Raw genomic sequence first — 26450 nt, 5'->3', positions numbered from 1 at the left:
TGGACTTAAGAGATGAAACTGAACTGGATTGGATGGGTGTCAATTAAGAATTGCCCTGGGCTTCAGTTGAGGTGGGCGGATGTGCAGTCAAGCCCCGCCGTTGACGGCTTGAGAGTCCGGGTATTTGAGTGAGCGACAGGGGTACAGGGGCACAGTTTACAGGGTCTATCAGTTCTCCAGCTTCCAAGTCGAGAGTCTAGAGCTCACGAGGGCTCTACCTACAGGTAGACTCAGTGGAAGGCCGTGAATCCTTTGCTCTACCGGTTCATCGGCCCAACAAACCCCCAAACCCCTAGGATATTCGTCGATTAAACAAGGAAAGTTCCATTTGATCCACTATTAAAGATTGGTTCACTCACCCCGTCGTATTGTCCTTACTCGGCGTCATGTCCGCCGCCAGCTAAGGTACGTACATACTTGCCATGAGGTCGGGGCACCTCCACTTTCAAGCTTCCCCATCCCGCATTCCACAATCATCACGACCTACCATCTTCCACAACCACTACGCACAGCATTAAGACAGACCGAACTTAGCACTCAATTCAGACCACAGACTAATACTACCTCTTTCCACCTCTTTCCGTGGTCGCCTCTTTCTGCGCCTTCCCGTCGCTTGTGGTACCTGTCTTCCCGTTACTTGCGCATGCTTCAGTAAGCAAGCTACTTAGCTATTCAAGTCATGGCTAAGAAGGCACGCCAGAGAATCAGCTATGGTGAGGCTTCATCCCCAACCGCTCTAACCGCCCCAACAACCCCGCCTGTCGAACAATTCTCTCTTGCATACGTTCAGCTTCGAATTAGTTGCTAACACATGTACAGTCCTCGAAAATGCCAAATCATCTGAAGGCGGCCATCGTCTAGGTGTCAATGGCCTTGCCATCGACAACGACAATGCGATTCTGTGAGCCCCTTCACACCGACACCCTCGGTCCGATCCGTACAGCTCTAACATCACCTCATTCAGATATTCAGGTGGCCGAGATGGCATAGTATGCGCTTGGGATCTGAACCTCGACCTCAAAAGCCGCAGCGATGTTACCGACCCGACGCCTGCCAATTCCGAAGACAAGAAGCCGAAGCACACGACCAAGTTTCGCGCTCAAACCCATGCCCATATGCACTGGATCAACGACATTGCCCTCGCTCAGAACAATACTGCCCTGGTATCTGGCTCATCCGACCTTACAGTAAAGGTTTGGCGACCGTATTCCGAAGAGGACAAAAACCGCACCGCGACAATAGGCGAACATGCTGATTATGTCAAATGTGTTACAACTCCGCCCCCAGATATGGGCGCAAATTGGGTCGCATCTGGTGGCCTTGACCGCAAAATATGCTTATGGGATCTTAATGGCGCTGGGAAAACACTCGAGATCGATGTACAGGGAGAAGAAATTGCTGAGAAAGGTTCTGTATATGCCCTTCGCGTGGGGAGAAATATCATGGCCAGTGGCGGTCCCGAGAAGACGGTACGCTTATACGATCCCCGAACTGGTGACAAGGTTTCAAAACTTGTTGGTCATGTCGACAATATCCGCGCTATTCTCATAGACGATGCTGGCGACACGATTTTGAGTGCCAGTGCCGACAAAACGGTCAAGATGTGGAGTATCAAGAACGGTCGATGCATGTATACTTTCTCCATGCATGACGAGAGTGTTTGGTCGCTGTTCTCAGACGACCCAAGCCTAGGTGTATTCTACAGCTCTGATCGCTCGGGCTTGGTCGCCAAAACAGATGTGCGCGGTAGCCTTGAGGATATGGACGATGGCCTGAGTCTTGCTGTAGCGCATGAACACATAGGAGTGGGCAAGGTTGTCGCAGCTGGAGGTCATATCTGGACAGCAACGAATAGGTCATCAATCAATCGATGGGAAGACGTTGACACGGGCACCAACATACAGCTTCCGGAGTCTGTTCGACACCACAGAGCTACATCGAACGCTTCAAGCAGACCCCGCGAGACTTCTCCTCCGGCTACTACTAACGGAACTACAAAGAAGGAGATACCAGCTGAATCTATCTTGCGTATCTCTGCAGCTGCTTCTTTCCCTGCGCGATCTGGTCCAGATCCCGACTCTGCCACCATCACGGATGCTACTGCACGGAAAGGATCCGAAGCCATCATAGACTCTTCAGAGCCTGAAATCAAACCCATCCATGCAGTTGCCGAGGAAACGATCGAGGGACAATTCGGATTGCTCAAGCATAGGCTACTCAACGATAGGAGACGTGTGTTGACGTCAGACACCGCTGGCGACGTATTGCTATGGGATTTGATCCAGGTTTGTCTGAAATATCATGAGCATGAATACAGCTGACTTTTTCAGTGCAAACCAATCAAAAGTTTTGGCAAACAGCATCTGGAGGATGTGGAGCATCTCGTCAACACTGTTGAAGCCGTGGCTCCTTGGTGCTCTATCGATCTCAGCTCAGGAAATCTGACCGTGGTTCTGGAGCCTTTCAATTGTTTCGATGCCGAAGTATATGCAGACGAGCTAGATTTGCCAGATAACATAGAATTTCGAGAGGATCAGAGAAGTAAGTGCGCTTTTGATGACTGCCAAGATACCGCTAACACTCTACCAGTCAGCCTTGGAAAATGGATCCTTCGGTATCTCTTTGCCGATCTCATTGATGAGGAGATCAGAAGAGATGAGGCACACCGTCAGAAGCTCAATGAGGGTCTTGAGGCAAGGCAGGTTGCCAGTGGAGGACCTGTTGACACTGCTCCATTATCGATATCATTACCAAAGTCAGTCATCCCGGACTGGGATAACGCAGACCAGGTTACTCCAAAGCCAAATCTCTATCCCAATACTCCAGGTTTAGGGATTGGTTTGGCAACACCTGGTCCAAGTATCATGTCAGGCCAAAACAGCTTGCCCGATGTTCCTGAAAACGCGGCCACAAGTCCAATGACTCCTATAGAAAAGAGAACCTCGCACGTCAGCCGTCCTTCGACGGAGAAGGAAGACTACTTTACAAGCCCCCTACAACTGCTTGAATCAGCAGTCAAGGCAGCGAGCATGGTGTCAACCCCCACGCAGAATGAGGCGGACTCGAAGAAGTCCATAGATGGTGATAAAGAGAAGGATAAAGATAAGGACAAGGCAGACAGCGCAAAATCCCCAAGCACACCATTTGGCAAGAAGAAGTTCAGGATGACTTTTGGTACCAAGAAGCTTTCGCGATCAGCTTCTCAGGCCACCACAGAGAAGCCTGCGATTGTGGAGGAAAAGACAGAAGAGTCTGAGTCTTCATCTGTCCATGAAAAGGAAAAGGAGGTTGATGACAGTTTCTTTGGTACGATTCAGAAGATCCATCAGGAATACGAGCGGCAACTAGCCGACAACCCTGACAAGCCGGTCGAGTCACGAGTGGTACCCAGTTTGCCTAGCGATACACCCGTCCTGAAGCTCCCGCCAGGAACTAAGGTGGTTATCCAAGAAGAGACTACAGGTGGCAGCGCCAACTTGTACCAGGGCACTGTCCAGGATGTTGGCAAGGATGCAGACCTTATCGAACAGAAGGCTCCCATGTGGCTGGGTGATGTTCTTCTTCAAAACACACTGCCCTTCAAAGAACCTGTAAAGGTCTCGTTTGTCTTGTATCCGATGGATGACAGTCTGCCAGCTATTGCTTCAGCCGATGGAAACAACAGGCTCAATGCTAACCGCATGCTTCGAGTTAAAAAGATTCTCTCGTATGTTGCAGAAAGGATTGAGCCTCCACTTGAGGAGCCTGAGGTGAACCCTATGAAGCCAGAGGAGTACTTAGAACTGTACTGCAACGAACAGGTAAATGATCTCTTCTTTAATTCATGACACGATCACGGGCATTTACATGTGCTAACACTTGTCCAGTTACTTTCCCCTGCTACGACACTGGCCACCCTTCGAACTCATCTGTGGAAGGGAGGTAATGATATTGTCCTTCATTACAAGGCCAATGGCAAAAAGGAGATTCGACCATTCCCTCCGCCTCCAGAGCCTAAGCCTGCGGAGCCCGAAGAAACTCAAGAAGGGGCCGTAGCTGAAGAGGCAAATACTAATGGTCAGGTTCCTGCTCAGCCTCAAGCCCAAGCCCAAGCCAGCTGAGTTGAGACAACTCCCGGTTTACATGTTGAATGGGAAGATGAAAGAGCCCAGATCCGTCGATCCCCTTATTTTCTATCATGTGCCAGAAGATGGACTTCTGTCACCGGCGAGCCTCTTTATCGTATATAGATTTGTACATAGGTCAGATGCCATCAAGGCGTATATACCATTAACGAGAAGTTAAGCCTCTCTATTTCTTTCGGAACGCCCGTCTCTTGACTCCTTGCTCCATTTTTTACATCGTAAAATTCCGCCCATTTTGTTGATTTTTAATCGTTTCCCATTATCATGCAACGCCGTTCATGGTGTTAATAGCCCATTGATAACTTCCCAGGAAAATTGCGCCTCCAATAGAAATCCATGTAACTCGTGGTGCTACACCCGCAAAGAAGGCTCGGCTGCCCTCCTCGCGCAATATCCGACCGAACATGTCTGATACTGAGACGCTCTCCTTCGATAGCATGACTCTGGTCTTTAGCACATCAAGCGGCGTCGTCAGCGCCGCAGATAATCCACCAGCCATACTTCCATACAGAGCGCTCTCAGCACCAGTGACTTCGCGACCACCCCGACGGCCACGTCCCCAAGACTTCATAGCCTCCCATAGCGGGAATTGGATCACAGTAAATGGCACTTCGCGGAAGACGGTTATTCCCCAACCACGGTAGAGCTCCCTCCACATAGGAACAAATCCATGGCTCGAATATCGCGACAGGATGGCCCGTAGAGCAGCAGCCGAAGAACCACCATGGTGACCCGCCTGAGCACGCTGCTTAACAACCTCGGTCGGCACACGAACAGCGCAAGCAGCCACTTCACCAGCGCTAGCAGCTGCCATATGCACAAGGGGAGCTTTCCATCCTGGCGCAGAAGTATTGTCCTTATCAGCCAAGAAGCCCTTTACGCCTTCATACGTGCAGAAGAAGAACGCAGCGCCTGGCGCAGAACCGACGAGCGCAGAGCCGATACCGCGATAAATACCGCTGAAACCGCCGGAGGGAAAGAAGCCGGCCGAGGACTGGAGACGGGTCTTGAGTGTGTCGAGAGGGAAGAGTGAGAGGTCGACGGTTGTACCGGCGAGGGCTCCTGCGAGGAGGGCGGATTGGAAGGTCGGAGGGTTTGCGGACATGATTATGAAGGTCGAGGGGAGGTTTTGAAGTAGATATTGGTAGAGAGAACGTCCTAGGGAGAGTCAATGGGCTAGACGAGGCCCGAGGAGGAGAAGAGAGATATTAGAAGCCTCGGAGGTTTGGACCGACCGAGACCGGCGAAATAATAAAATGGAGGAGCTTGAACTTTGGGGCTTATCGATAAGAGGAGCTTAGAGGGGCAGGGAGCTTACCCTGTAATGCAGCACTTGAGGGTATGTAAACACTTGGCAGGAGTCGTAGCTTCGATTTGAGAGAAAATAAAAGAAGAAGAATGGGCCAATTGGTTGCAGGTTGGGGCAGTTGAGGGATATATGGATGAATTCGGATGCTATTCTTATCGTGGAGGTGAACACGACAGTTTTGTTCCCAACTCGAGTTATACAACGTCACCACCAGATATGGAGCTTCGGTCGCCGACAGGAACACATGATAACCGAGTTAGGAAAACACCTTCACATACATAAGTAGAACAAGATAGCTATATCAGTAACTCGTTAGAAGAGGCTGATAGGGTCATACATATATGAGTAAAACACCCCGTCGGGGCAAATACACATCAACAAAACATTGAACTCAAAGACATCATCATGGATAGTTCTCATTAATAACTATTTTGCAGAGACATTCCAGTCTATCTTGCAATACCATAACTCCCAAACCAATTGATCAAATCGCCAATTCATGACAGTTCTTTACATGTTATCCCGTGTGCTGGTACCAGCCTTGTGAGTCTCCTCGGCAGCCTTCTTGGTTCGCTCCTGGAGGTTCTTGATATCCTTGGCAGGATCAATGTCCGATCGGTCTGCCTTGACGGCCTCCTCACTGTCCGAGGCGAGCTCGGGCTTCCAGTGGCCGCTGCCCTCCTTCTGCTTCCTGAGGGAGTCTTGCTTATGCTTGTCGTAGTCGACGTCGGTTTCTGGGGTATGTTAGACGCGTTCAATTGGGTTATGAGAGAGTTAAACGTACGTGTGGATGATTCCTTGAGACCGAGACGTGTTGATGTGGTGAAGAAACCTCGTCCGAGGATGATCTTGCTGGTGTGCGCAGAGCGCAGAGCCATCATGGATCGAGCTGACATCATCTTGTTGACACGGGTGTGATGATTCGTACGGAAGAGTGAAGCTTTGATATTGATAAATCGAGAGATACGAGGGATTCGATATAGAGATGAAAGAGGAAAAGAGAAGAAAGGAGCAGCTGCAGGGGAAAAGATCAGTTCACGAGCTTAATACTGTTCCTCTCGGGTAAGGTATTGACCATTTGCGGGAAAGTGACGTCACGAGCATCATCACTTTTTGAAGAATCTCTCCTTCTCCTTCCTTTACTCCTTGAAATGAAGACAGGATGCGTTCATTCCCCACTAAAGCCCATGCTACACCAATTTAGGTAATAGAGCTGTCTTTTTTATTTCTCTTCCGTTACCGAGGATCCAATGCGAATGCCATGGTTTTAAGGAGGGCCCAATCGCGTGGCTGTGGTTGATAATGAGACGCTGCACGGAGCAGCTAAGCTATCACCGCGGAGTTAATATGATGTGGGGTTATTGAGGCTACAGCTATGAGCTGAATTTGACATCTGAGAAGCATTGCAAGCGACATGTATGAAAGAACATAAATTAGAAATGCATATCAAGAAATCGATATTTAGTAGAAGCAATAGCACTCAACAAATCAGCGTTCACCTATTAGTGGCCACCACAATTCAACAAATCGCTCATTTCGTAGCCACACCATCATTTCACGTCAGACATCATCACACAACCAATCGTCGCACTCTGAAATCGCTCACTCTAGGCCATATCGTGTCAGTCACAAATTGGAGCATACAAGTATTTGAACATTCGTATATTCTCGTCTCGCAGCGCTGAAGCCGCGTTGTCGCAACCAGACAGCGCCAATACCCAGTTAACAATAGCCACACATGCAGTCTACCGCTGCATTGCAAAACCAGGCTCGAGGGCCTCCCAAATCCCAAAAAATCTCTTTGAATCTGATCATGACATGTATCCCAGGCCCCCTGAACACTCCAGATGCTTGCCGAGGCGAGACAAAATATTGTAAAAGAAGCCCGTCCAACCAGGACATGGGCAAACCAAACAACGCTCCAAAGTATAAAGCTACTCCGGTCCCAAAAACACTAGATAGGCCAGCACCAGCAGTGGCGCTCAAGCCTAAACCATGAACAAGAAAACAAAAAGAGGACAAATATATAGGCCGTCCCAAGATGATACAAAGAAAAGAATGGACAAGGGTGAACCTTTTCGTTCCCGTTCATTGCAGCAGCGGGACAACACCAAAAATTCGACCAACTCCCCGTAATTTCCCAGATTTCCGTCCCGTAAAGGGATATCAATTGTCGCAATAACACCGTTCGTCTCGATCCTGACCACCGCCCAAAGATATTTCCAAGATGCGACCGATCAAATAACACCGGTAAAGACCCCGCTTGCGAAAAGCACACCCTTCTATGTTGTTCTTTTTCTCTTGTTGACTTCATAACCCATGACCGCGATGAGAGAAGACATTTTGGTATGAATGGAAAGGCCAACCCATGCCTCCCATGTAAAAAACAGTTGATGCCGAGAAAATCCGATTATTGTGCCGCCAAACACCTATGCAATGTCGTCTTAAAATGCAGAAAACGCCCGTTCGTGTCTTGTAGCCCCATCTTGCGAGGCGGACACCCAACCCTAGGTATTTGATTTGTTGCAAAAATTAACAAAGTAACCAAGCCGAAAATGGTATCGATCTTTATCATGCCGTGCCAGTATTATCCTCATAAGCTTGTTGGTGAAACAAGAGGTATGTCGATTAAGGGGATGTTTATACAGGGGGGATAGTGAAAGTGATGGTTGTCGAAATTGTTGTCGCCAACAGTGGGGTCAATCGCGTCAAGCGATTGACCTCGAAAGCTTAGAGGAAACCAGCCCAGTTGATAAGATGATGCCAAGATCAAGTCTCGATAGGTCAATATGCCCGCCAAGATGAACAGCTGCAAAAAACGAACGGTTGTGATTACAGTTCAAAGTGCACCGCCGGTGATGCGACACACCAGTCGACCCATGCGAGTGCATGAGTAGCGACCTGATGCGGTTTACCACCGACGCATTGACTGTTGCATCCTGCCAGGCGACACTGACTGAGGAGGGCTCGACATGGTAATGCCAGTAGCGGGGTTGATGATGGGAATGGCATTGCGGCCGCGGGTGGCCGAGGGCTGGTGAAGCTTCATGCTGGGCTGTTGCTGGTATGCAGGAGGGATGAAGGCGGGAGATGTTGAGTTGAGAGAGAAGCCAGGAGCAACAGTGTTGGGGTGTTGCGTAGGGGAAGAGTCGGGAGAGTTGCTGGCTAATGAGGAACGCTCAGATGAGCTTGAGATGGAGACCAACTGCGAACAACAGGTCAGATTGATGCGCCGACATACACAGCGACGGGATAACTCACGTCAGTCTCGGTCAACAGACCAGGACAGAACTCCATGTCATCTTCAAGGTCGAAGGATCGACTGGTCTCGAACTTGGTTCGGAAAGCTGTGAGGGAAGCAGTCTCGTTGAGTTCCTTCATGCTACGGACACCGCGGAACTGGCGTTGGGCTTGTTGGGACACAGAAAGACGGGGAGCTCTGCGATTTCGGCCACCATGGTGGTTGTGCGACACAGGGGCGGGGTGCGCTTGGTGGGCGTTGTAATGGTAGTATGCAGACATGATGTGAGTCGTGGTTGTGCGTGCGTGTCGGAGTTGGTGCGGGATTAATTGGAGCGAGTAAACACAAACAAGAAATTGCAAGTGTTTAGGAAAGTCGTCGATTCAGCCGTGATAGACAAGATCCAAAAAGTCGAAGAATAGTTACTGGTGAAGTGTAGTAGCGGTTTAGTTGTAGAGGAGAGTAGGGTGAGTTTGTTGGTTGATGTAGATTTTTGGGTGACGGATGAAGAGAGTTGAATTGTGGGAGATAGCGAAGCGAGGCGAGGTACGAGGGGAGGGGCGGGCTGGGAGTGGGAAGGTGACGGGCTGGATGGCTCTGATAAGTAAAATAAATGGAAAATGGAAAGTGGACAGCCAGATGCAGGATGCAGGATACCTTACACCGGGGACGGCGGGCGATGTGAGTCTGTTGGTTGGGGACACTGCGAGCACTGTGCACCCGCTAGTATCCACAGTGCCCATACTCTACTCCACATGAAGCGCCTGCCGAACCAGGAGATGTGGGCGGGACCCGATTCTGGCAAATCATGCCGTGCAGACGATGGCCAGGAAGTCTTTGCCACTTTGTTATGATTGGTATACTGGAGGGATAGCGTGTGCCACAGTGTAATCTTGGTGGCATGCTGCTAGACCATCCCTGTCTATTCGGGTAGGGGTGTTTGAGGACGGCACAGTTTTGAAGACAGAGACATACACAGTACGACCGGCGTGTTCCAAGAGCTAGACAGCACACCAATCTGCTAAGGGGCTGAGTTCACGCTACTTGTCCTATTCTGGGTTCACCTGCACACCAGGCGGTATCCGAAACTCAGCGCCTACCCAGCCTGGGTGGAGGCTATTGCATCCACACACGACCCAAGCCCAGTGTCAAATCACTGTCGGCCCTCTCGGGGTTCCCCATTCCAGCCTTTGTCAAGTGACTTTTGCTTTCTCAGCTTTGTCCTTGCTGGACCTGGCGCTGGTTCCAAACTTGGATTGTGAGAGAGGCCCTGGAGCCCTGCTAGTCTAGCGTCTGTTCGTTCTTCTTTTCTTTCTGTCAGGCTCAGGCTTGGGGACCAGGGTTGCGCATTGCTCATCAGGTGAGTGACGGAACCTCTCTACTGCACATACTTTACCGCACAGTGAGGGGCTCAGAGGGACGCAGGCGCAGACGCAAACGCAGTCTCAGTCTCAGTCTCAGGCACCATCTTGACCGCGTGCTCTCTCCCACTCTGCCACTGCAATTCCCCTGTGCTAGCGCAGGAAGCCCCTTTCTGTCCGCCCCCTTCAGGGCTCTCGCAGCCGTAATTAGGCGCTATGCCCTGCTGCAGCATGCTAATCTTGTCAATTGATTGGATTGCGCGCCAGTTTGTTTGTTGACATGCTGAAATTGTTATTATCCACTGCTTTCGCGATGATGAAATGAAGGCAAGCAAGGGAATTGCGTTTCTCATCTGCGACGTTGGATGCCCCGCAGTCTTTCATTACCACGGCGCACATATCTGATCTGGTGTACTGGGGCGGTCGAGGCATTGTATCATCAGATACTGGATTTCTCTTTGTCCAACGGGTATCCACGTCCACCAGGTGAAGTGAGGTGAGGTGCAGTCAAGTTCAAGTGCGTGCAGTGCCGAAGAGGCCCCAGTCAGTCCATCGACCATGACCATTGCGGGACGGGAAGGGAAGAGCAGGGTAGGGCTTCGAGGCTGGTGAGCGAACGACCGAACGAACGTTCGGGGGGCGGCGACGGACTCTGATGGGTTGACCAGGTTGGCTCAGGTGGGTTGGCGGGATGGCGGTGATGGACGGTACCTTGCGAGGCAGTGAGCACTAGGCTCTAAGCTCTATCATGACACTGTGCATGACCGTCTATGGAGCCATTACTGACCACCAGCGCAGAATGAGGGAGGGTTGGTGAGGCCTATGACTGGGCGGCCTCGAGACCCTTCCATGACCCTGTCCTCAATGGTTCTGGACATGGATACGTTGGAAACGTGGCGGGCTGGCCTGCGTCTACACTGGACAAAGACTTTGCTGCACTGTGCCATTCTGTCATGGCCCCTCCCGTCTGCAGATCGCACGTATCCCTTTCTCTGTCCGTGGTTTTGTTGTTGTGTGTTGTGCCCTGGACAGCCGCCGAATGACAAGCTGTCGATAATCGACACTGTTTCCCCAATGGTCGAACCACTATCAAAACAGTCTCAAGGGTTCTCCAGTGCTAAACATCGCCACGAGAGGCAAAATGGATGAGAATAAGATCATCATTGTCTCTGGCTTCTGGAAGGCCTCTGACGTGTGTGACGTTGATATAGATTATTCTCGACTTTAGGGTAGTGTCTTGAGGCACAACAGAGCCCAGACCCAGATCATCTTCAACACCAACCTCCTTGAAATGAGAAGTTGACAAGTCCAGGTGGTGACTTGCAAAACATTGTGGCGTTTGTGCTTGACTTTGAAGGGTAATTAACTCACCCACACACAGCACAACCCCAGCCCCAAACCCCAACCCACGACTTCTAGCTGCAGCTTCTATTCTGTATGCACTCAGTGCACTGTATGTATGGTTAATTCGCCCTGTCCGAAGACTGTACTTGGCGAGACACTCCACGCAACCCTCACGCAGGAACTCTTTGTCGGCCACTGCGGTTGCAGCACCTTTGCGGGCGTCTAAATCGAGACATCGACAACAAAGACCGTTGATAACAGTGGGTATCTTGTTAACGGTAAGTTTGTGAATCGTGTGTTACAGAATCTCAACCGGTAGACACAGCACGATGGTTGACAAGATCGTCGTGAAGCATGAGCATTGACGATAAGCAAGCCTGGACATGGCAAGTGACGACGGCGGCAAAACATATAACCCAGTAGGGTATGTTAATTCGGTATTTGGTAATGCATCTTGCCCATCGTTTCATCATTTCTAGAGGTTGTCTTGCCGCCAGCCTCATCTTATCTTACCAAACGGGTTCTCATCCTATTCCGTATATGCAGAGAGGACCTACAGTATGCACCACACCATTTCATTGCCGATGGAAGGTTGATTGATTATATTTAGTCCTTGATAAGTGATAACTGCCATTGCCACTGCCTCTTGCGCAATTCAACCTCTCGATCTCGGTTAGATCGTCGTTGGTGTCTGGGTCAAGCTGGCACCCTACCATGCCCTGCCGCACCGTCTAGGTGTTTCATCAGGCTCTTCTGAGAATCCCTCCAGGGCTCTCTGCTTTTGTGTCATTTGCCAGACCACCATGCGGGGGTATGGGCTGGTCTATTTTGAGCGGGCTGTGAAGGCCTGCTAGCGGATGTCTAGTCCAAACCTGCTCTTGTTCGTCTTCTTCTTTTTCGGTTGGGAGGGATGTGATGTGATGTGATGCTTGGTCGCCTACGCCGATCACTTCAACGTGGGTGGGTGTCCCTTCAATGAATTCCTGTTCCTGGAGACAGGGTCCAAGTCCCATCCCGAAAAGAATTCGAGGCACTCTTGGGCACTCGACCGAATGCGTGATGCTTTGCAGCTTCGGGTTCCTAGCGTAAAGTCTACGGTAATTCTAGACGAGTCATAACAAACAGAACAGTAAACAACCGTAAAGTTAAAATTGACAGTCCAAACTCTCTGTGACCGGGAGAGATTGGCTAAACCATAACATATCCTGAAGGGTCCTGGAGACAAAGACGATGTCGCATCTGTGCCCTGGAAGAATCCCTGTATGAACCCATACCCAGATTATCGGCATTCAGAGTCATCTTTCACTGAATCAAGTGAGTCAATAGATTCAGAAAGAATAGACGTTGCGACGTAAAGGGAAAAGTCAAGAAATGCTACATTTCCCAAAAGCATTGTTAGAAGCCGCTTGTCTCTCCCTAGCTCTCCTCCCCGTCTGCCCACATTGACGCAATCAGCCATCCATCCCTAGTCGAACGACCCATTCCTCGAGCTAACAACGATCTCAACAATCGATAATAGACGCATGTATCTAATCGTTCAATTCATTGATGGTCAACATGTCTATCACGGGTTATCAACTCCCCCCAATATCATGAGACGAGGCGATTATCTGATGCATACGGCGTGCCATATCCTATAATCCATATCCCATCGCCACACCGCTAGTTCTCACAGACGATGATGGCCTGTTTCTGTCGCGTCGGCTAAGGCGCTTTTCTTCGGCAGGTGACTTGATGTCTCACTTTGCGGGGAACAAAGGAACTGTTCTCTTCTCTGAGAGTCCGAGCTCTCAGCCCAGACCGCGCCACCGTCACCCTGCGCGCCACACTTTGCGGAGAAACGGCGACGTCAGTCCCGGCTGATTGATGACTGGGGACCTCAAATGACTTTCGACGTGAAAGCCTCAGCTCTAATTGGTCGTTTGCCTTCAACAACAAAAAATTGACTTCCTCAACATCACGATATACAAGCCATAGACATTTAAAAGCGGAGCGCCATAAAGTCTAGTCCTCAACAACAACTCGGTACCCTCATTGTTGCAGCTGGACACTCTCAGACGACGACATACCATGCTTAAAACGAACTGGACATTTGGCACTACATACCACAGGTAAAAAGATAGATCTCAAGCAAAAACAACATACAACAGCGGGGATTCGCTGGTCGTCACCGACCCAACTACTAATCCGCCCCTTACAGGCTTGACTATGGGAGAGCGGACGGGATCCCGTATTTTCCTGCAGGTATGGTCGTATGTGCTTGATATCTTCCCTCGTACGGTAGATAACGTTGCGAGACGGCGACAATATGTTATTTCATGATTGAGGTCGAAGTTCGGTAAATGACTGAACAACAAGAGAGCACTAGATCCCGTTGTCATGAATATCCTGCTGTAGAAAACACCGCTGATGAAGGATTCAACGACTCTGCTCAAACCTTATCAGATGTGCTGGTCAAGGATTAGAAGAGGTCAGCTTTGTCGAGACACTGTGCATATTGCCTTTTTGGCTATGATATTATTTTCTACGCCATGTTGAGCCTCAATTAAAGAGCTTAAATACACTTCATGGAAGAAACCGAAGCGATCATCACATGCATCCGTAGGTTCTCAACATTTCGCTTGGGAGAAACTTGGGACCTTCGGAAAATTCCAGCCACCCCTGGGGTTCTAGCTGACCCAGATGTGTAGTTGTGCTTTCATCATATGTTGCAGTTTTCCCTTCAAGTTCATTTTTAAATAACCAAGATCCGGCGAACCAGAACACGACGACATGCCAGCTGATCCAGCAATGCCTCACCATGGCCTCAGAGGCTGGAAGTGAATTGCCAGAGAGCTTATCAAGGAAGATCGAGGACATGTATCATCCGGGATACTTCGGTCTCTTCAGTCATGGCTCACCTCACCTGCAGGCAGCTCGACAAGGCCATGACATGTGCTGCAATCCTTTGTATGACTTGGGTGTCCAGAGGGATTATTCTTATATCTCTGGTGTTAACCGGGAGTATGGGTTGGAAGTTTGTCTGTTTTACCTTCCTCCAAGTTCAGGGACACGCTCGTGGTAAAGTGCTGGCTGGTAGTGGCATTTTCTAACCTAACCCGTAGCAGTATTCACCAACTAGCCAGGCTCATATAACTTACACATATGGCCACAATTCATGAGGAAGCCGCCCAAAGGCGAGATGATACCCTTTGCTTTATCAAGTCAAAGTGTTTAGATAAGTATCATGGGATCTGTCTATGGGTGGAAGGTCTTACTCAGTACGAACAGCAAATTATCCCGGTGTTTTATCTCTATATCATCACCCACTCCCTGTGTCTCCCCCAGGACTATATGGAGATGCCCATGTTTCCATTTGATGCTGCCTCTAAGAAGGTTCATCGGTTGTAAGAATTTCAGTCTGAACCTCTGCAACCCCACAGCTCTCACCGCAAAGTCTACGCCCCCAAGCATCTATGCATAGCTCCTACAAGAAGACTCTAAATACCTATGTGAAGAGATTAGCTCCTATCATCAAACGTTCACAATAAGACGTGAGGATACAAATGTACCTTTTGAAGATTACTGAGGAAATCCAGAACAGAATGTATTGGAAGTGCTACTTATACGAACTCATATCCCAAGTCCCAGCTGCATATAGATTTTCTCCAGGCCCTATGAGACACCAGAGCCTCTAAAATATTTCGCAGTTGAGTATTGGTTCTTGACAGTCAACTGGAGCACTTAATACTTGACAAGGACTTGAACTTTGAGTCTCTTAAGTGAAGGGTTGTTCATCTCATCAGATCTTGGAACATGGTTCTGGCTCTCGAGAACTCTCATTCAACGATATGGAAACATATTGCAACTCGACAACTAGAATGCATGATTTTGATGGCCATTAGAAATACAAAATGGTGTATGCTGCCATGGTAGTTCTTAGCCCCCAGTTCTCATAATTTAGAACGATTTCAGATATAATTATATGCACAAAACAGAAAGATTATAAAGCACAAGGGCAGAACATGTATTTATGATCGTCTCAGGTGAAGAGAGACTCTCTTGTATATATAAACAAGCACTACATAACCGGCCACGCCTGGGCAGAGGCCAAGGGTCTGAAAAGAAGGAATGGAAGGTAAACATGATTATCAAATAAATGCCCATTGTTCTAGTGGATGAACTCATTGAATTGTGTGTCATAATTGAGTCACTCCAAAAGTTCCTCATTAGTGGCTATTGCTATGAGTCAGATTTGTGAATACGACCCATCATCATGTACAGTTTGGAATCACTTCTCTGGGCCCACGCCCTTTACTTCCGCATGTTTACATTAGACTATCTCGGAATATCGGAATCACGATTTCAAAGGAACAGGACTCACAGGTATACTTCCGGTCCTGGCTGAAGATCATCTCTTTCGATTGCATGCGGAAACTTGAAGGACATGACTTAAGATCTATCATAAAGAATGACGGAAATGAATGGCTATTATTAGGATAACAATGTGTGTACCGTGCAGAATTACTACTGGAGAATTTCTCTTCGATAAGCTCATTCCATATTGGAACGAATACATAGATTGATTGTGATTATTCTGGCAGATCTTTGATTCGTAACGCAACAGAAACCCATCGATTGCTCCTGCATGACGCTGGATTATACGTCAATGCAGGGTTGATTTTGATAATAAAGACAATCAGAATGCCTTCTATCATAAATTAGAAGAAAGACACTGAACAGGAATCTAATCCATGAGTCGCGCTCCGAGACTCGGGCCTAAGAAGCCGGAGCAGGGCGGGTTTAAATTCTCCGGACTTCCCGCCTCCACCATGAGTCGGAGTTTTCTCTTACCCACCTGCATCAAACTCAACGGCTTATACAATCTAAACTACACCACATCAACATGGATGTACTGCATATTGGGCAGAGCCCTTCACTGGGTCATATTCTGTTCATTGCTGCTTCGGCAGCTTTACCTATTCTTCTTCTTTTCGTTCTCTTCCGCAGACCTGTTGGTCAATCTGCATCCAAATCATTGCCTTTACCAGCTGACGATGAGATTGTTCGCCTCCGTGTATATCCGGTCAAGTCATGCCGCGGTTTTGACGTAAAGTCAACGCAGCTTCTACGAACAGGTCTAGACTTGGACCGTAACTGGATGTTCGTCACGGCTGATAAGCATGAATTCATCACGATCAGGGCAAATTCAAACATGACGCTTATTATAACAGCGTGGGACGCTGATACCGACACGCTCACAATTTCTCTGAATGAACACAAGATTGAGATTCCCGCTCACCCTACGACTCAATGGCTTGAGAAGAACACTGAGCTCAAGAAGGCGACTATCTGGGGCGAGCAAACCGACGCATGGGAATATGCCGAGAGTCTGACCAAGCCCATCTCAGAATTTTTGAACATGGACGTACGTCTGATGTATAAGGGTCCTACACCTCGAGTTCTACGTGGAAGCGGAGCTCCTCATCGTCTTGGTCGTACTGAGGCTACCAAATTTGCCGATATGATGCCTGTGCTGGTGAGCTACATAAACTGGAACCTGACATATGACTCAGGCGTTGTACTAATGCGAAACTTGATAGGTTGCCTCTATGGCGAGTATGAATGAACTTAACGAGCGTCTCACTCAAGCTGGAGAGGATAAGATTGAGATTGATCGGTTCCGTCCCAATGTCATCATCCGCGGAAGCGTGCCCTGGGTTGAGGATGGATGGAAGACTCTGCAAATTGGTGTGGGTGAACACCGTCTCGACCTCGATGTAGTGTGCCGATGCCTTCGCTGCCAGGTACCCAATGTTCATCCGATTACTGCTGATAAGCACCCGCGTCAGCCTTGGAACCAGTTGATGAAGTATCGACGAATCGACCCTGGACTGAAATTCAAGCCGAGCTTTGGCATGCTTTGTGCGCCGAGTGATGAGGGGCATATTGAGGTTGGCATGAAATTCCAGGTCACGGCCATGACGAATGATCACTTCTTCATTAGCCCAATGAAGTAAAACGAGTTATTGGAAAATGTATGGGTGCCTTGCTTAACCAAGGCACTGTAGTGAGGTAACCATGTACGAAGCGCTAAGGATAATGAAAAATGATAACAAGACCATGTTTGGGCAATGGCTCACATGTATTTTACGCTGTTCAATTATGGACACTTGCATAGGCACACTAGGTGACTGTATTGCGTTCTCCTCTTTTCAGTGGCAGTGCTGGATCAGCCCAGCAAGCATAAGATTGAAAGCTTTGACAAGAAATTAGATCGGGTTCAGGGATTCAGAGATCAAAATCCGCTTCCAGAACTAGTTCAAGCATACCTAGGTCCAGTATGTAAGTTTATAAGCGAGGCTATTTTAACAATCTGGGATGAATTTCTGAAGGGAGGAGGAGCGCGGGCTTTAGTTTCAATCCTACCCTTTCACCCTTCCCTTTCACATATTGGTTTGTCTGGTAGTTCTCTCTTATTTGGTAAGCCCCGACGCTTAATGGTCCTAAAGACGTCTGAGAGAGGCCTCCTGCAATAGATTACGATGACTTTGAGGGTGTTTCCATTCCCAGAACGTTCGTCCAGAACTCAAGTGTATGGTTGTTGAACAATCACATCCTTCACCCATTTGGCATATTAGCCGGAATACACCATCAATCATACACAGCCTTGCGAAGACACTAGTGGTATGCCTTGCTGGCGTCAAGTTAACTAGCTGATGGATGAGATTTGTTGCTGTACAGAGAATTTCAAACATGGTTGTCTTGTTGCACCCGTCTCTTTGGTCTGGTCAAGACCTACTAGATTTGCAATGGACACTGCATATTTTAGTGTGATAGCAAGTCAAAGTGATTCTCATTGTGATACAAGTAAAATTAACTGTTTAGATCATGGAGTTTCTGTATCATGATCTGTTCAAAGGATAGAAGGAGTTCACCAAGACTTAGACGCAGTCATGCGACGTTTTGCTTACAACAGCATCCGGACTGACTTGTTTGATGCAGTTGTACGACATCTCGTGTAAGTAATAAAGGACACAAAACCTCAGAATACACTGAGCCAAACACTGAGTTAGTCTTTCGCCCTTGCCACATGATGCCAGAATGTGGACAATGCTGGGTGGAGTGATATGTTCCCATGCTCTTGTCGAACCCAAACATCTTCTTTGAGCTATAGGAATGATCCTTTCAGATCGATTGACGCTATGATGCAAGCGCATATTTGCCAAGTTATATTACCCAAAGTGTCGGGAATCACGGCTCGGGCAGTTCTTGTTTGGTGTTAGTCGTCTTTGATACACGAACAAAGAGTGGAAAAACTGTGGCTTGGTCATGGAGGCAATGAAACATGTCCAAAACAATCTGTGAATACCCTTACTCACAGGCATAGTTCATTGTTCCACTGCTAGTCACAAGGCTGTAACGGGTGTGATTTTGTGTAACTGGGCAGACTGATTCATTGACTGACTGGTGTGGCAACACCCATTCTGCTAGGCGCTTCGCGGGGCTTTTTAAGCGGCACATTGGCAGCTTACCTCTAGAGAGATGCACAGCCCACCAGTTTTCAAAGCTTCCTCCCAATCAATCAGACATTACATTTTCCATTCGTTTTAAATCTCTCAACCTTCCCATCAGCTTTCACCACTATCGCGCATCGAAACAGAAGTATCCCTATCAGCATACCTATTCACCATGGGGGAAGATCTCGTCATTTATTATAATGACTCCATCGACTCAGATAACTTGGCCGCGGCTATGGCCTTGTTCAAGGCTACACACTTCAAGCCAGGCGCCCGTGTACTTTGGATCCTAGAACCTCGTCAAGTGTGTTTTGGACTATCTATGACAATGGATCAAATATCCAGGTGCAAGGAATTGATAAAACAGCACTTTCCATCCGTTGAGAACCCTTTCAAAACCCTTTTGAACGGAGATATCAAGAAGCAAGATATTGATGATATCAAAGATCTGACAAAAGCTGATCGCAAGATCGTAAGCCTTCCCCTCAGAATCAGATACTTTGAACAAACCTGACCATGATAATAGCTCGAGATGGCAGTGAAGCCCAAGTACGGCTCAATCGAAGATGCCACCTTGCATGCACGTCTAAGTGCACTGGACCTGGCATCTTGTCTTTCCGAGTGGTCCAACAATGCCCCCAATGAAGTTCTTGTGGACTACGAGACTCTGGAACATATCGAAAACCCGGTTAATCTGCACATGCATCACCATGAAGAACTTGTCAACCGGACTGAATATGAGCTGAAGGAGTATAACGACATCCTGAAAACAGTATCTAATTTCAACCGCCGAACCAATAACATGCGGGATTGGTACGGCAAGTGCATCTGGCGACTCGAACAAGATAGAAAGATCTCAAACACTGCTGTGCGACCACTCGTCTTGGACAAAGTTTTGAGTCGGATCCAGACCGCGGGAAGCGTTCGTTTCTTTGGGGGTTCTTCGTTGAGAATCCTACAACAGCTCCTCGATAGAGGTGTAGCCAGCAAGATCAAGTGTCACTTGCAGGTGGTAAGTCTGATTCATACTCCTATTGACAAGATACTTACGGTGTTAGGGTTCCTGCGATATGTCAGCGAATCTCTTCTCTAACCAGTTCAACATCGCCCTTAACCAACAAGCAGCCAAGATCGTTCTCAGTCGATCTGCAGAATTTGCAGAGTTCACCGTCGTGCCTTCACATACAGCGCAAAGTATAAAATACTCAGCCCTAGGCCTGAAGCAAGTCGGAGGCCACTGTATTGAGAAGCGAATTCTGGGCTTCAACTGTCACGAGGAGCCCCTCAAGATTGTCACAAATCAAGTGTCACTAGAGCAACAATACTCAGACAAAGCCTACTCCATGCCAGACTTGACATCATTTTTGTGTGCACTTGTTCCGGGGCACATGGGTTCTAAGCCAGGGTACATCAAGATTGACGAGCAGGAGGGCGGTGCGCTTCTTTTCAAACGATCCGACAAGGGCATCCGTATGTTTGATTTGGAAGGCGCCACGGAGTTGAATGAGACTCAGATCACGATCATTTTCGAATCATTAACACGTGGCCAAGTATTGCTATGACGGAGACAAGTTTTGATACCCAACGGCGAGTTAGAACTGAGGTAGTACCTTTAATAGCTCCTTGATGCACAAGAGCATAATCTCTATTAATAGAGAGAAAAGTTAAATTTCTACAGGTTTGAGAGCCTGATGAGTGAAGTAGCTAAGTTATACCGGATTACCAATACGACTTATTTGGCCTCTGACGATAGTGAAAGTACCAGTAAATAGGACGTGTGCAAACACAATCAAGAAATGCAAAATTCACCTGCATCTCATACTCAAGACAAATTCACATCTAGTAAATTGCCGGTTAAATAATAGGTGCTTCAAGTGCAAATTCTATTGGATAGGTCGTTTAATATCGCCAATCAGCCACAAGACGGGACCCTTCCATGTGGCGCCGTTGTCAGCCTTGCGAACCCCTCTCCAAGTTGACTATTTCAACGAAACCTCAACAGCTTCGGCTGTCAAACCTTCCTTCTTAAAAGTCTAGTTTTCCTGCGGAATTGGTATCTAACAGTCTATCAGAAGACATGTCAGCCAATTACTGGCACTCGACACAATGTCGCTTCTGGAGCTTCACCAAGGAGCAGCTCGCGACAATGCGACAGAAGCTTGAAGAGGACAATGCAGAACTGGTGCGAATGTTTCCGCTTCCGCAGCAACGCCATTTGTACATATACTTTAATCAACGTACGTGGACACCCTATAACCCGACAGAACCTAATGGCTGACTCAAAGGACGCGCAGAATTGATACGGCTGGCGAAGCGATTAACGATTCGACAACAATCTATGGCCACGGCGCAGGTTTACATGAAGCGATTCTATTCTAAAGTCGAGATTCGTCGAACGAACCCATACCTCGTCATAGCGACCGCGATATACCTTGCCTGCAAAATAGAAGAGTCTCCTCAGCATATCCGACTCATTGTGACAGAGGCGCGACAGATGTGGGGAGACCTCGTGGCCATCGACACGTCCAAGCTGGGCGAGTGCGAGTTCTTCATGATAAGCGAGATGCGATCACAGTTGATTGTATTCCAGCCGTATCGAACGATCACAGCCTTGCGAAGCGAACTATCATTGTTGGAAGACGAGGTGCAACTGGCTCGGTCGGTTATCAACGATCACTTCATGACCGATCTTCCGCTACTATACCCTCCACATATTATCGCCATGGTTGCCATCCTGCTAGCCTTGGTGTTGAGACCCAACAACTCTGGTCCTGGCCAGAACACTTCAGGAGCGGCCGCAGCAGCAGGACTAGCAGCCGCTCAACAGGCGCTGATGCGAGCACAAGGCCAGCAAGCACAAGGTGGAATGCCCGAGCCTGCCGCTGCAGAACCTAAAGAGAAGCAGCAACAAGCTCGGGTGTCGCGTGTGCAAAAGTTTGCGAAATGGCTGGTCGACAGCAACGTGGAGATTGCATCCATGGTGGATGCTACTCAGGAGATAATATCCTTTTATGAATGTTATGAACATTACAACGACAAGCTCACCCGCGAACAGATCAATAGGTTTGTCAAGGCGAGAGGCTTGGATAAGTGATTAAGCTATGAGAAACGAGACATGAAGCATGGTATATACGGTTTACGCATTGAGGAGCATTGGATAGGAGTTTTAGGTGTTACTGTTTATTATTGTCAGAGATCAGAGACATCCATACATTTAGGTATTGTAGCTTCAAGCCTGGCTGTTTGTATAGTACTATAACTTTATCTTTATCTTACTATCGTATGAACCTGGAAGTTTAACGACAACCAAGACTCAGTACGTACGGGAAGTCAAAGAAGGTAAAACTTCCCACAGATTTTAACTGAATTGTAAAGTATATTCCATCATATTCTACGTAGCATCTCAGATATGCAGGTGTGTATTTCGATGATTTATCGGACCGCTTGCCCGGATCTGCCATTCGAAAGCCACCTAATTAAGAGTCAAGAAATTTGTGAGCTTCAGATAAGATATTTTGATAGGACCCTCTCAAATGCTGAACTAACCCATTAATCAACTGATTGATCATATTTTTCACTTGGCTAGTCCGTAGATCATGTGAATATTTGCATCTTGAAAAGAAATTCTTCGAGATGAGGAGCCAGGAGTTTATGCCGAGACAGAGCGAGGATATTGGCAGCTAGACACGGCAAAAGAATAGCTCAGCGGGTCCTTCCGGGGCACTAAGCATAATACAGTGCCTCTGATTGATCGCCAGGCTTCAAAACAGTGCCCAACAGCGGCCAGGACGGCTGTTGATAGCCACCCGGGCCATGACGGACGGGGCTACCTAAGGTTAGCTCTAGCGAGGAGCTCCACTGTAGCATCTGGTATTTGGTACAGGCATTTTTGAGCAAGAGCAGCAAAACGTTAACCCGGTTTGGGGGGTTTCATTCAGCTACCAACGTCACAGCTCGTCAATTGGTGTTGGCACTTCAACACCATCTTTTCCTTTCCGACCCGAATCCTTCCTACGACAGTTTAGCCATGAACTTCCGGTAACCCGACAATACCTCCCTCGAAGTCGCCGTACCTCGATTTTATCTCCACAGCGACGCTCTCCTGCAGCGCAGGGCTTTTCGCGCCTGTTGCGCCCGACGTACCTGAAATCTTGCCGGAACGAGATATGCCACCATTGCAGTTACAATTGTCGTCATGACCGTGACAAACATTGTGGTGGAAATCGAAGAGGGGCTTAGGGAGCCCCAGAACTCTCGCGATGCTCGTGTCGAGAAGCTCTGGGCGAGCCTCGAGCCTGATCATACTGGTGAACTTGACCTAAAAGGTCTGCGGAAGGGGCTTCGAAGGATTGACCATCGTAAGCGAGAGCCCGCGCTGGCTCAAGCTTGGTAGAGATACTGATGAGCAATTACAGCCATGAAGAATGCCGACGATATGTTAAAACGTATAATGGAAGAGGTGGATCAAAACGGCGATGGCAAGATACAATATAACGGTACGCAAATCTGTCTTTGACTTTGGAGCTCCAACTCTTCCAGATATTGCCTCGGTACCTACGGCCACGATGTTGAAAGCTTACTTTTCGCTGTTCGCACCCTTTAGAGTTCCGAAAATTTGTTGAAAATGCAGAGCGCCAGCTTTTTGCCCTATTTCGATCAATTGATAAGGATGGGAATGGAAAATTAGACAAACTTGAGCTTCAAACAGCTTTCAAGAATGCCGGACTCACACTATCGAACCGCCGCCTTACCGAGTTCTTTGACGATATGGACCTCAACAATGACGGTTATGTCACATTTGACGAATGGAGGTCAGTATTTTATTTTCAGTTCTGTATGGGTGCTCTTTTCTTGCATTTTTCTTTTGAGAACTCCACTGGCTGTCAGTCGCATCCCATCAGATGCTCATAGCTCATGACTGACCCTCAGTCACTTTGGCGGGGATAAGCCTCATAACGTCATGTGCCAAGCCCAATCGCTATCATCGGCGATACATTTGCGACCAGTTTCTCGAAGTCAAGATATTACTTGAAGCGTCTTTTTGTCGATCATGGACTTTGCAGCTGATCATGAACTCTCAGAAACTTCCTACTATTTATGCCGCCCCACGACCACGACTCCCAACTTCATGCCGTACTTGACTTTTACTACTCGGTGGTCAGCGTGACTCCAGAAGGAGACACACTTGTGAGCGAGGAAACATTAGAGGGTCTAGGTACGGACGGCTTCCGCTCTCTTTTCATCACCCTTTTCGGCTCTCTTCTACGAGTCGCTTTCCCCTACGATTTCCCAAGACCTATACCTTCACCCGACCGGACATCGACTTCCGTCAGTCAATCCAACACCTCAAATCCGGATGAGTCCCCGAACCAGACCGAGAACATGGCTACCGCGGCCGCAGTCTCATATCCCGACTACGATGATGCAGCTACCGAGATATCACAGGAAGTCGCCGAAACGCTTACACAACACGTCGACGATGGCACCCATGGACATGAACATGAACACATCACTGGAGCTTCAACAGCAGTGCACAAGAAGTTTAGACTAACACAATTTGTACCCGATCCAGGCTACTTTCTAGCAGGTGCCATCGCCGGTGGAGTGTCGCGTACGGCTACTGCGCCTCTCGATCGGCTGAAGGTCTATCTGCTTGTGAACACGTCCAGTCGTACTGAGACCGCGGGTGCAGCGTTTCGACAAGGTCGTCCTATCGCTGCTTTGAAAAATGCAGCAAAACCGTTTGGCGACGCTTTTCGAGATCTTGTTCGCTCAGGGGGTGTTCGAAGTCTTTTTGCTGGTAAGTCTGCATCATAATGAACTGGGGCTGATACTGGCCCTGGATGTGACGGAAGATGCTAAAAAGACTAGGAAACGGACTCAATGTCATCAAAATCATGCCGGAGACGGCCATCAAATTTGGCTCATATGAAGCGGCAAAACGCGCGCTTGCCAATTTCGAGGGCCATGGTGATCCGAAGCATCTCAGCTCGTGGTCAAAATTTGCCTCAGGTGGCTTTGCTGGCATGATAGCACAGTAAGTTTGACATAAATCTTGATATATATCATAAACTGATAATTGGCAGGGCTTCGGTTTACCCGCTTGATACCCTCAAGTTCCGCCTACAATGTGAGACTGTCAAGGACGGTCTTCAAGGTGCAGCTTTGGTTCGCCAGACCGCTGCGAAAATGTACGCAGATGGTGGTGTGCGTGCCTGCTATCGAGGTCTGACCATGGGACTTGTGGGAATGTTTCCCTACAGTGCTATCGACATGGGCACTTTTGAACTACTAAAAAAGTCCTACAAGTCGTACTATGCTCGAAAGAACAATGTCCACGAAGACGATGTCAAGCCGGGAAACATTGCCACAGGGATCATCGGCGCCACATCTGGAGCATTTGGAGCCAGCGTTGTCTACCCCCTGAACGTGGTGCGAACACGACTTCAAACCCAGGGCACGGCCATGCATCCGGCAACATATACTGGTATCTGGGACGTAACGAAGAAAACGATTCAGCGAGAAGGCTATCGCGGCTTGTACAAGGGCCTTACACCCAACCTTTTGAAGGTTGCTCCCGCCCTAAGTATCACTTGGGTCGTGTACGAGAATTCGAAGAGAATTCTTGGATTGAGCTAGAAGTCCCAACTAGCTATGAGATAAAAGGGGCAAACACAAGTAACTACAGGGAACATCCCCTGTTTCACAATTAACATTTACTATACACACGCACGCACGCAAATTTCACATCAACATTCTGGAAAGCGAGGATCTAGCGATTGGATGGCATTGCGTTACGACGGGGGGGTTTCTGGCGTTGAAGGGATTGATATATCAGAAGAAGGTGGCCAGCAGCCATCGTCAGAAGATGAGGTGATGATTCGGCTGGCACTGCATGTTTCTCATTTTTGCGGGTGCTGGGAGTCAGTGGTTAGAATTGGGTGAACATTTCCTTGTTCAAATAGAAGTGGTTACAAGAAGATGAGGTCTCGTGATGAATCCATCAGTTTCCTTGACTAGGTTTGAAACGATAATGAAAGTTACTCTCGCTCGCCATTTATGAAATTGTTGAACTGTGAAGAGCGGTGGGCCAGCTGTGAGAGGTCCTGGAAAACGCACGAAATCCAGCATGCCCGTTTCAGGTACGGAATCGGAGCCGGAGATGTGGGGCCGGCTCCGGCGGAATGGTTCGTACGGGAGGGGCTGTCCTGGGTAACTTTGGGACTTATTGGACTGGAGAACAACCATGAGAAGGTAATGATGATGGGGATATAGCAGAAGCTTATGGCGTGGAGCTCGCTACTGGAGTAAATGTGTTCTGGACTTGGGCATGAAAGGAGGTCCAGACGGAGCTGCCCATCAAGCTCATAATTGCTTTGGCAGCTTACAAAAGAAGCTTATTGCCGCACTGCAGATCCAAGCTCGGCTAGGGTAGTCTGGCCAAGAAGTACTCGTTATCAATCAGCCCTATCACGTACGCTTGCTGATTATTCCCCATCATCAAACGTCATTTCGTGGTCTTGACTCGTTCTTTTATCTTGGACCGTCACAAGTTGTCGTCAGCCGCATGTC

The 26450-nt window shown here is 48.4% G+C and overlaps 8 protein-coding genes across 8 annotated transcripts; 5 read left to right on the top strand and 3 right to left on the bottom strand.

Moving 5' to 3' along the window:
• Positions 1-679: 679 nt before the first annotated feature.
• On the top strand, positions 680-4100 carry BKA55DRAFT_592417 (uncharacterized protein; the record flags this gene model as incomplete). The annotated part of the gene is made up of 6 exons (XM_046195388.1): positions 680-713; positions 820-901; positions 965-2285; positions 2361-2541; positions 2590-3800; positions 3867-4100. 6 exons carry the CDS (start codon positions 680-682, stop codon positions 4098-4100), a joined length of 3063 nt encoding a protein of 1020 aa, XP_046052436.1.
• A 286-nt stretch (positions 4101-4386) lies between these two features.
• BKA55DRAFT_537415 (mitochondrial carrier domain-containing protein) lies at positions 4387-5229 on the bottom strand (the record flags this gene model as incomplete). Its single annotated transcript, XM_046189911.1, has 1 exon — positions 4387-5229. One exon carries the CDS (start codon positions 5227-5229, stop codon positions 4387-4389), a length of 843 nt encoding a protein of 280 aa, XP_046052435.1.
• A 714-nt stretch (positions 5230-5943) lies between these two features.
• BKA55DRAFT_537414 (uncharacterized protein) lies at positions 5944-6311 on the bottom strand (the record flags this gene model as incomplete). Its single annotated transcript, XM_046189910.1, has 2 exons — positions 5944-6167; positions 6218-6311. The coding sequence occupies 2 exons, from the start codon at positions 6309-6311 to the stop codon at positions 5944-5946; spliced, it is 318 nt and encodes a 105-aa protein (XP_046052434.1).
• Positions 6312-8344: 2033 nt separating this feature from the next.
• On the bottom strand, positions 8345-8955 carry BKA55DRAFT_688016 (uncharacterized protein; the record flags this gene model as incomplete). Its single annotated transcript, XM_046199158.1, has 2 exons — positions 8345-8638; positions 8695-8955. 2 exons carry the CDS (start codon positions 8953-8955, stop codon positions 8345-8347), a joined length of 555 nt encoding a protein of 184 aa, XP_046052433.1.
• A 6747-nt stretch (positions 8956-15702) lies between these two features.
• Positions 15703-17749, top strand: BKA55DRAFT_724920 (uncharacterized protein). The gene is made up of 3 exons (XM_046201094.1): positions 15703-16159; positions 16291-16897; positions 16962-17749. The coding sequence occupies exons 1-3, from the start codon at positions 16113-16115 to the stop codon at positions 17376-17378; spliced, it is 1071 nt and encodes a 356-aa protein (XP_046052432.1). The 5' UTR covers positions 15703-16112; the 3' UTR covers positions 17379-17749.
• Positions 17750-18909: 1160 nt separating this feature from the next.
• BKA55DRAFT_563136 (uncharacterized protein) lies at positions 18910-20809 on the top strand. Its single transcript, XM_046192364.1, has 3 exons — positions 18910-19350; positions 19405-19890; positions 19937-20809. Exons 1-3 carry the CDS (start codon positions 19051-19053, stop codon positions 20438-20440), a joined length of 1290 nt encoding a protein of 429 aa, XP_046052431.1. The 5' UTR covers positions 18910-19050; the 3' UTR covers positions 20441-20809.
• Positions 20810-20955: 146 nt separating this feature from the next.
• BKA55DRAFT_537409 (RNA polymerase II holoenzyme cyclin-like subunit) lies at positions 20956-21972 on the top strand (the record flags this gene model as incomplete). The annotated part of the gene is made up of 2 exons (XM_046189909.1): positions 20956-21115; positions 21173-21972. 2 exons carry the CDS (start codon positions 20956-20958, stop codon positions 21970-21972), a joined length of 960 nt encoding a protein of 319 aa, XP_046052430.1.
• Positions 21973-23073: 1101 nt separating this feature from the next.
• BKA55DRAFT_506896 (mitochondrial carrier domain-containing protein) lies at positions 23074-25517 on the top strand (the record flags this gene model as incomplete). Its single annotated transcript, XM_046187306.1, has 6 exons — positions 23074-23236; positions 23294-23374; positions 23587-23689; positions 23960-24678; positions 24750-24915; positions 24965-25517. 6 exons carry the CDS (start codon positions 23074-23076, stop codon positions 25515-25517), a joined length of 1785 nt encoding a protein of 594 aa, XP_046052429.1.
• Between the last annotated feature and the right edge of the window lie 933 nt (positions 25518-26450).

The sequence above is a fragment of the Fusarium redolens genome (assembly GCF_020744475.1).
Source record: "Fusarium redolens strain MPI-CAGE-AT-0023 chromosome Unknown BKA55scaffold_5, whole genome shotgun sequence".
NCBI lineage: Eukaryota > Fungi > Ascomycota > Sordariomycetes > Hypocreales > Nectriaceae > Fusarium > Fusarium redolens.
Note: the sequence above shows the minus strand (reverse complement) of the source record. Positions and strands in the feature narration are given on the sequence as shown.

Coding starts and splice junctions, on each gene's coding strand:
- BKA55DRAFT_563136 (XM_046192364.1), top strand. CDS start 19,051: ATGGGGGAAGATCTCGTCATTTATTATAATGACTCCATCGACTCAGAT. Junction 19,351..19,404: donor CAAAAGCTGATCGCAAGATC/GTAAGCCTTCCC, acceptor CCATGATAATAG/CTCGAGATGGCAGTGAAGCC. Junction 19,891..19,936: donor TCAAGTGTCACTTGCAGGTG/GTAAGTCTGATT, acceptor TTACGGTGTTAG/GGTTCCTGCGATATGTCAGC.
- BKA55DRAFT_724920 (XM_046201094.1), top strand. CDS start 16,113: ATGAGTCGCGCTCCGAGACTCGGGCCTAAGAAGCCGGAGCAGGGCGG. Junction 16,160..16,290: donor AAGAAGCCGGAGCAGGGCGG/GTTTAAATTCTC, acceptor TATTGGGCAGAG/CCCTTCACTGGGTCATATTC. Junction 16,898..16,961: donor CCGATATGATGCCTGTGCTG/GTGAGCTACATA, acceptor GAAACTTGATAG/GTTGCCTCTATGGCGAGTAT.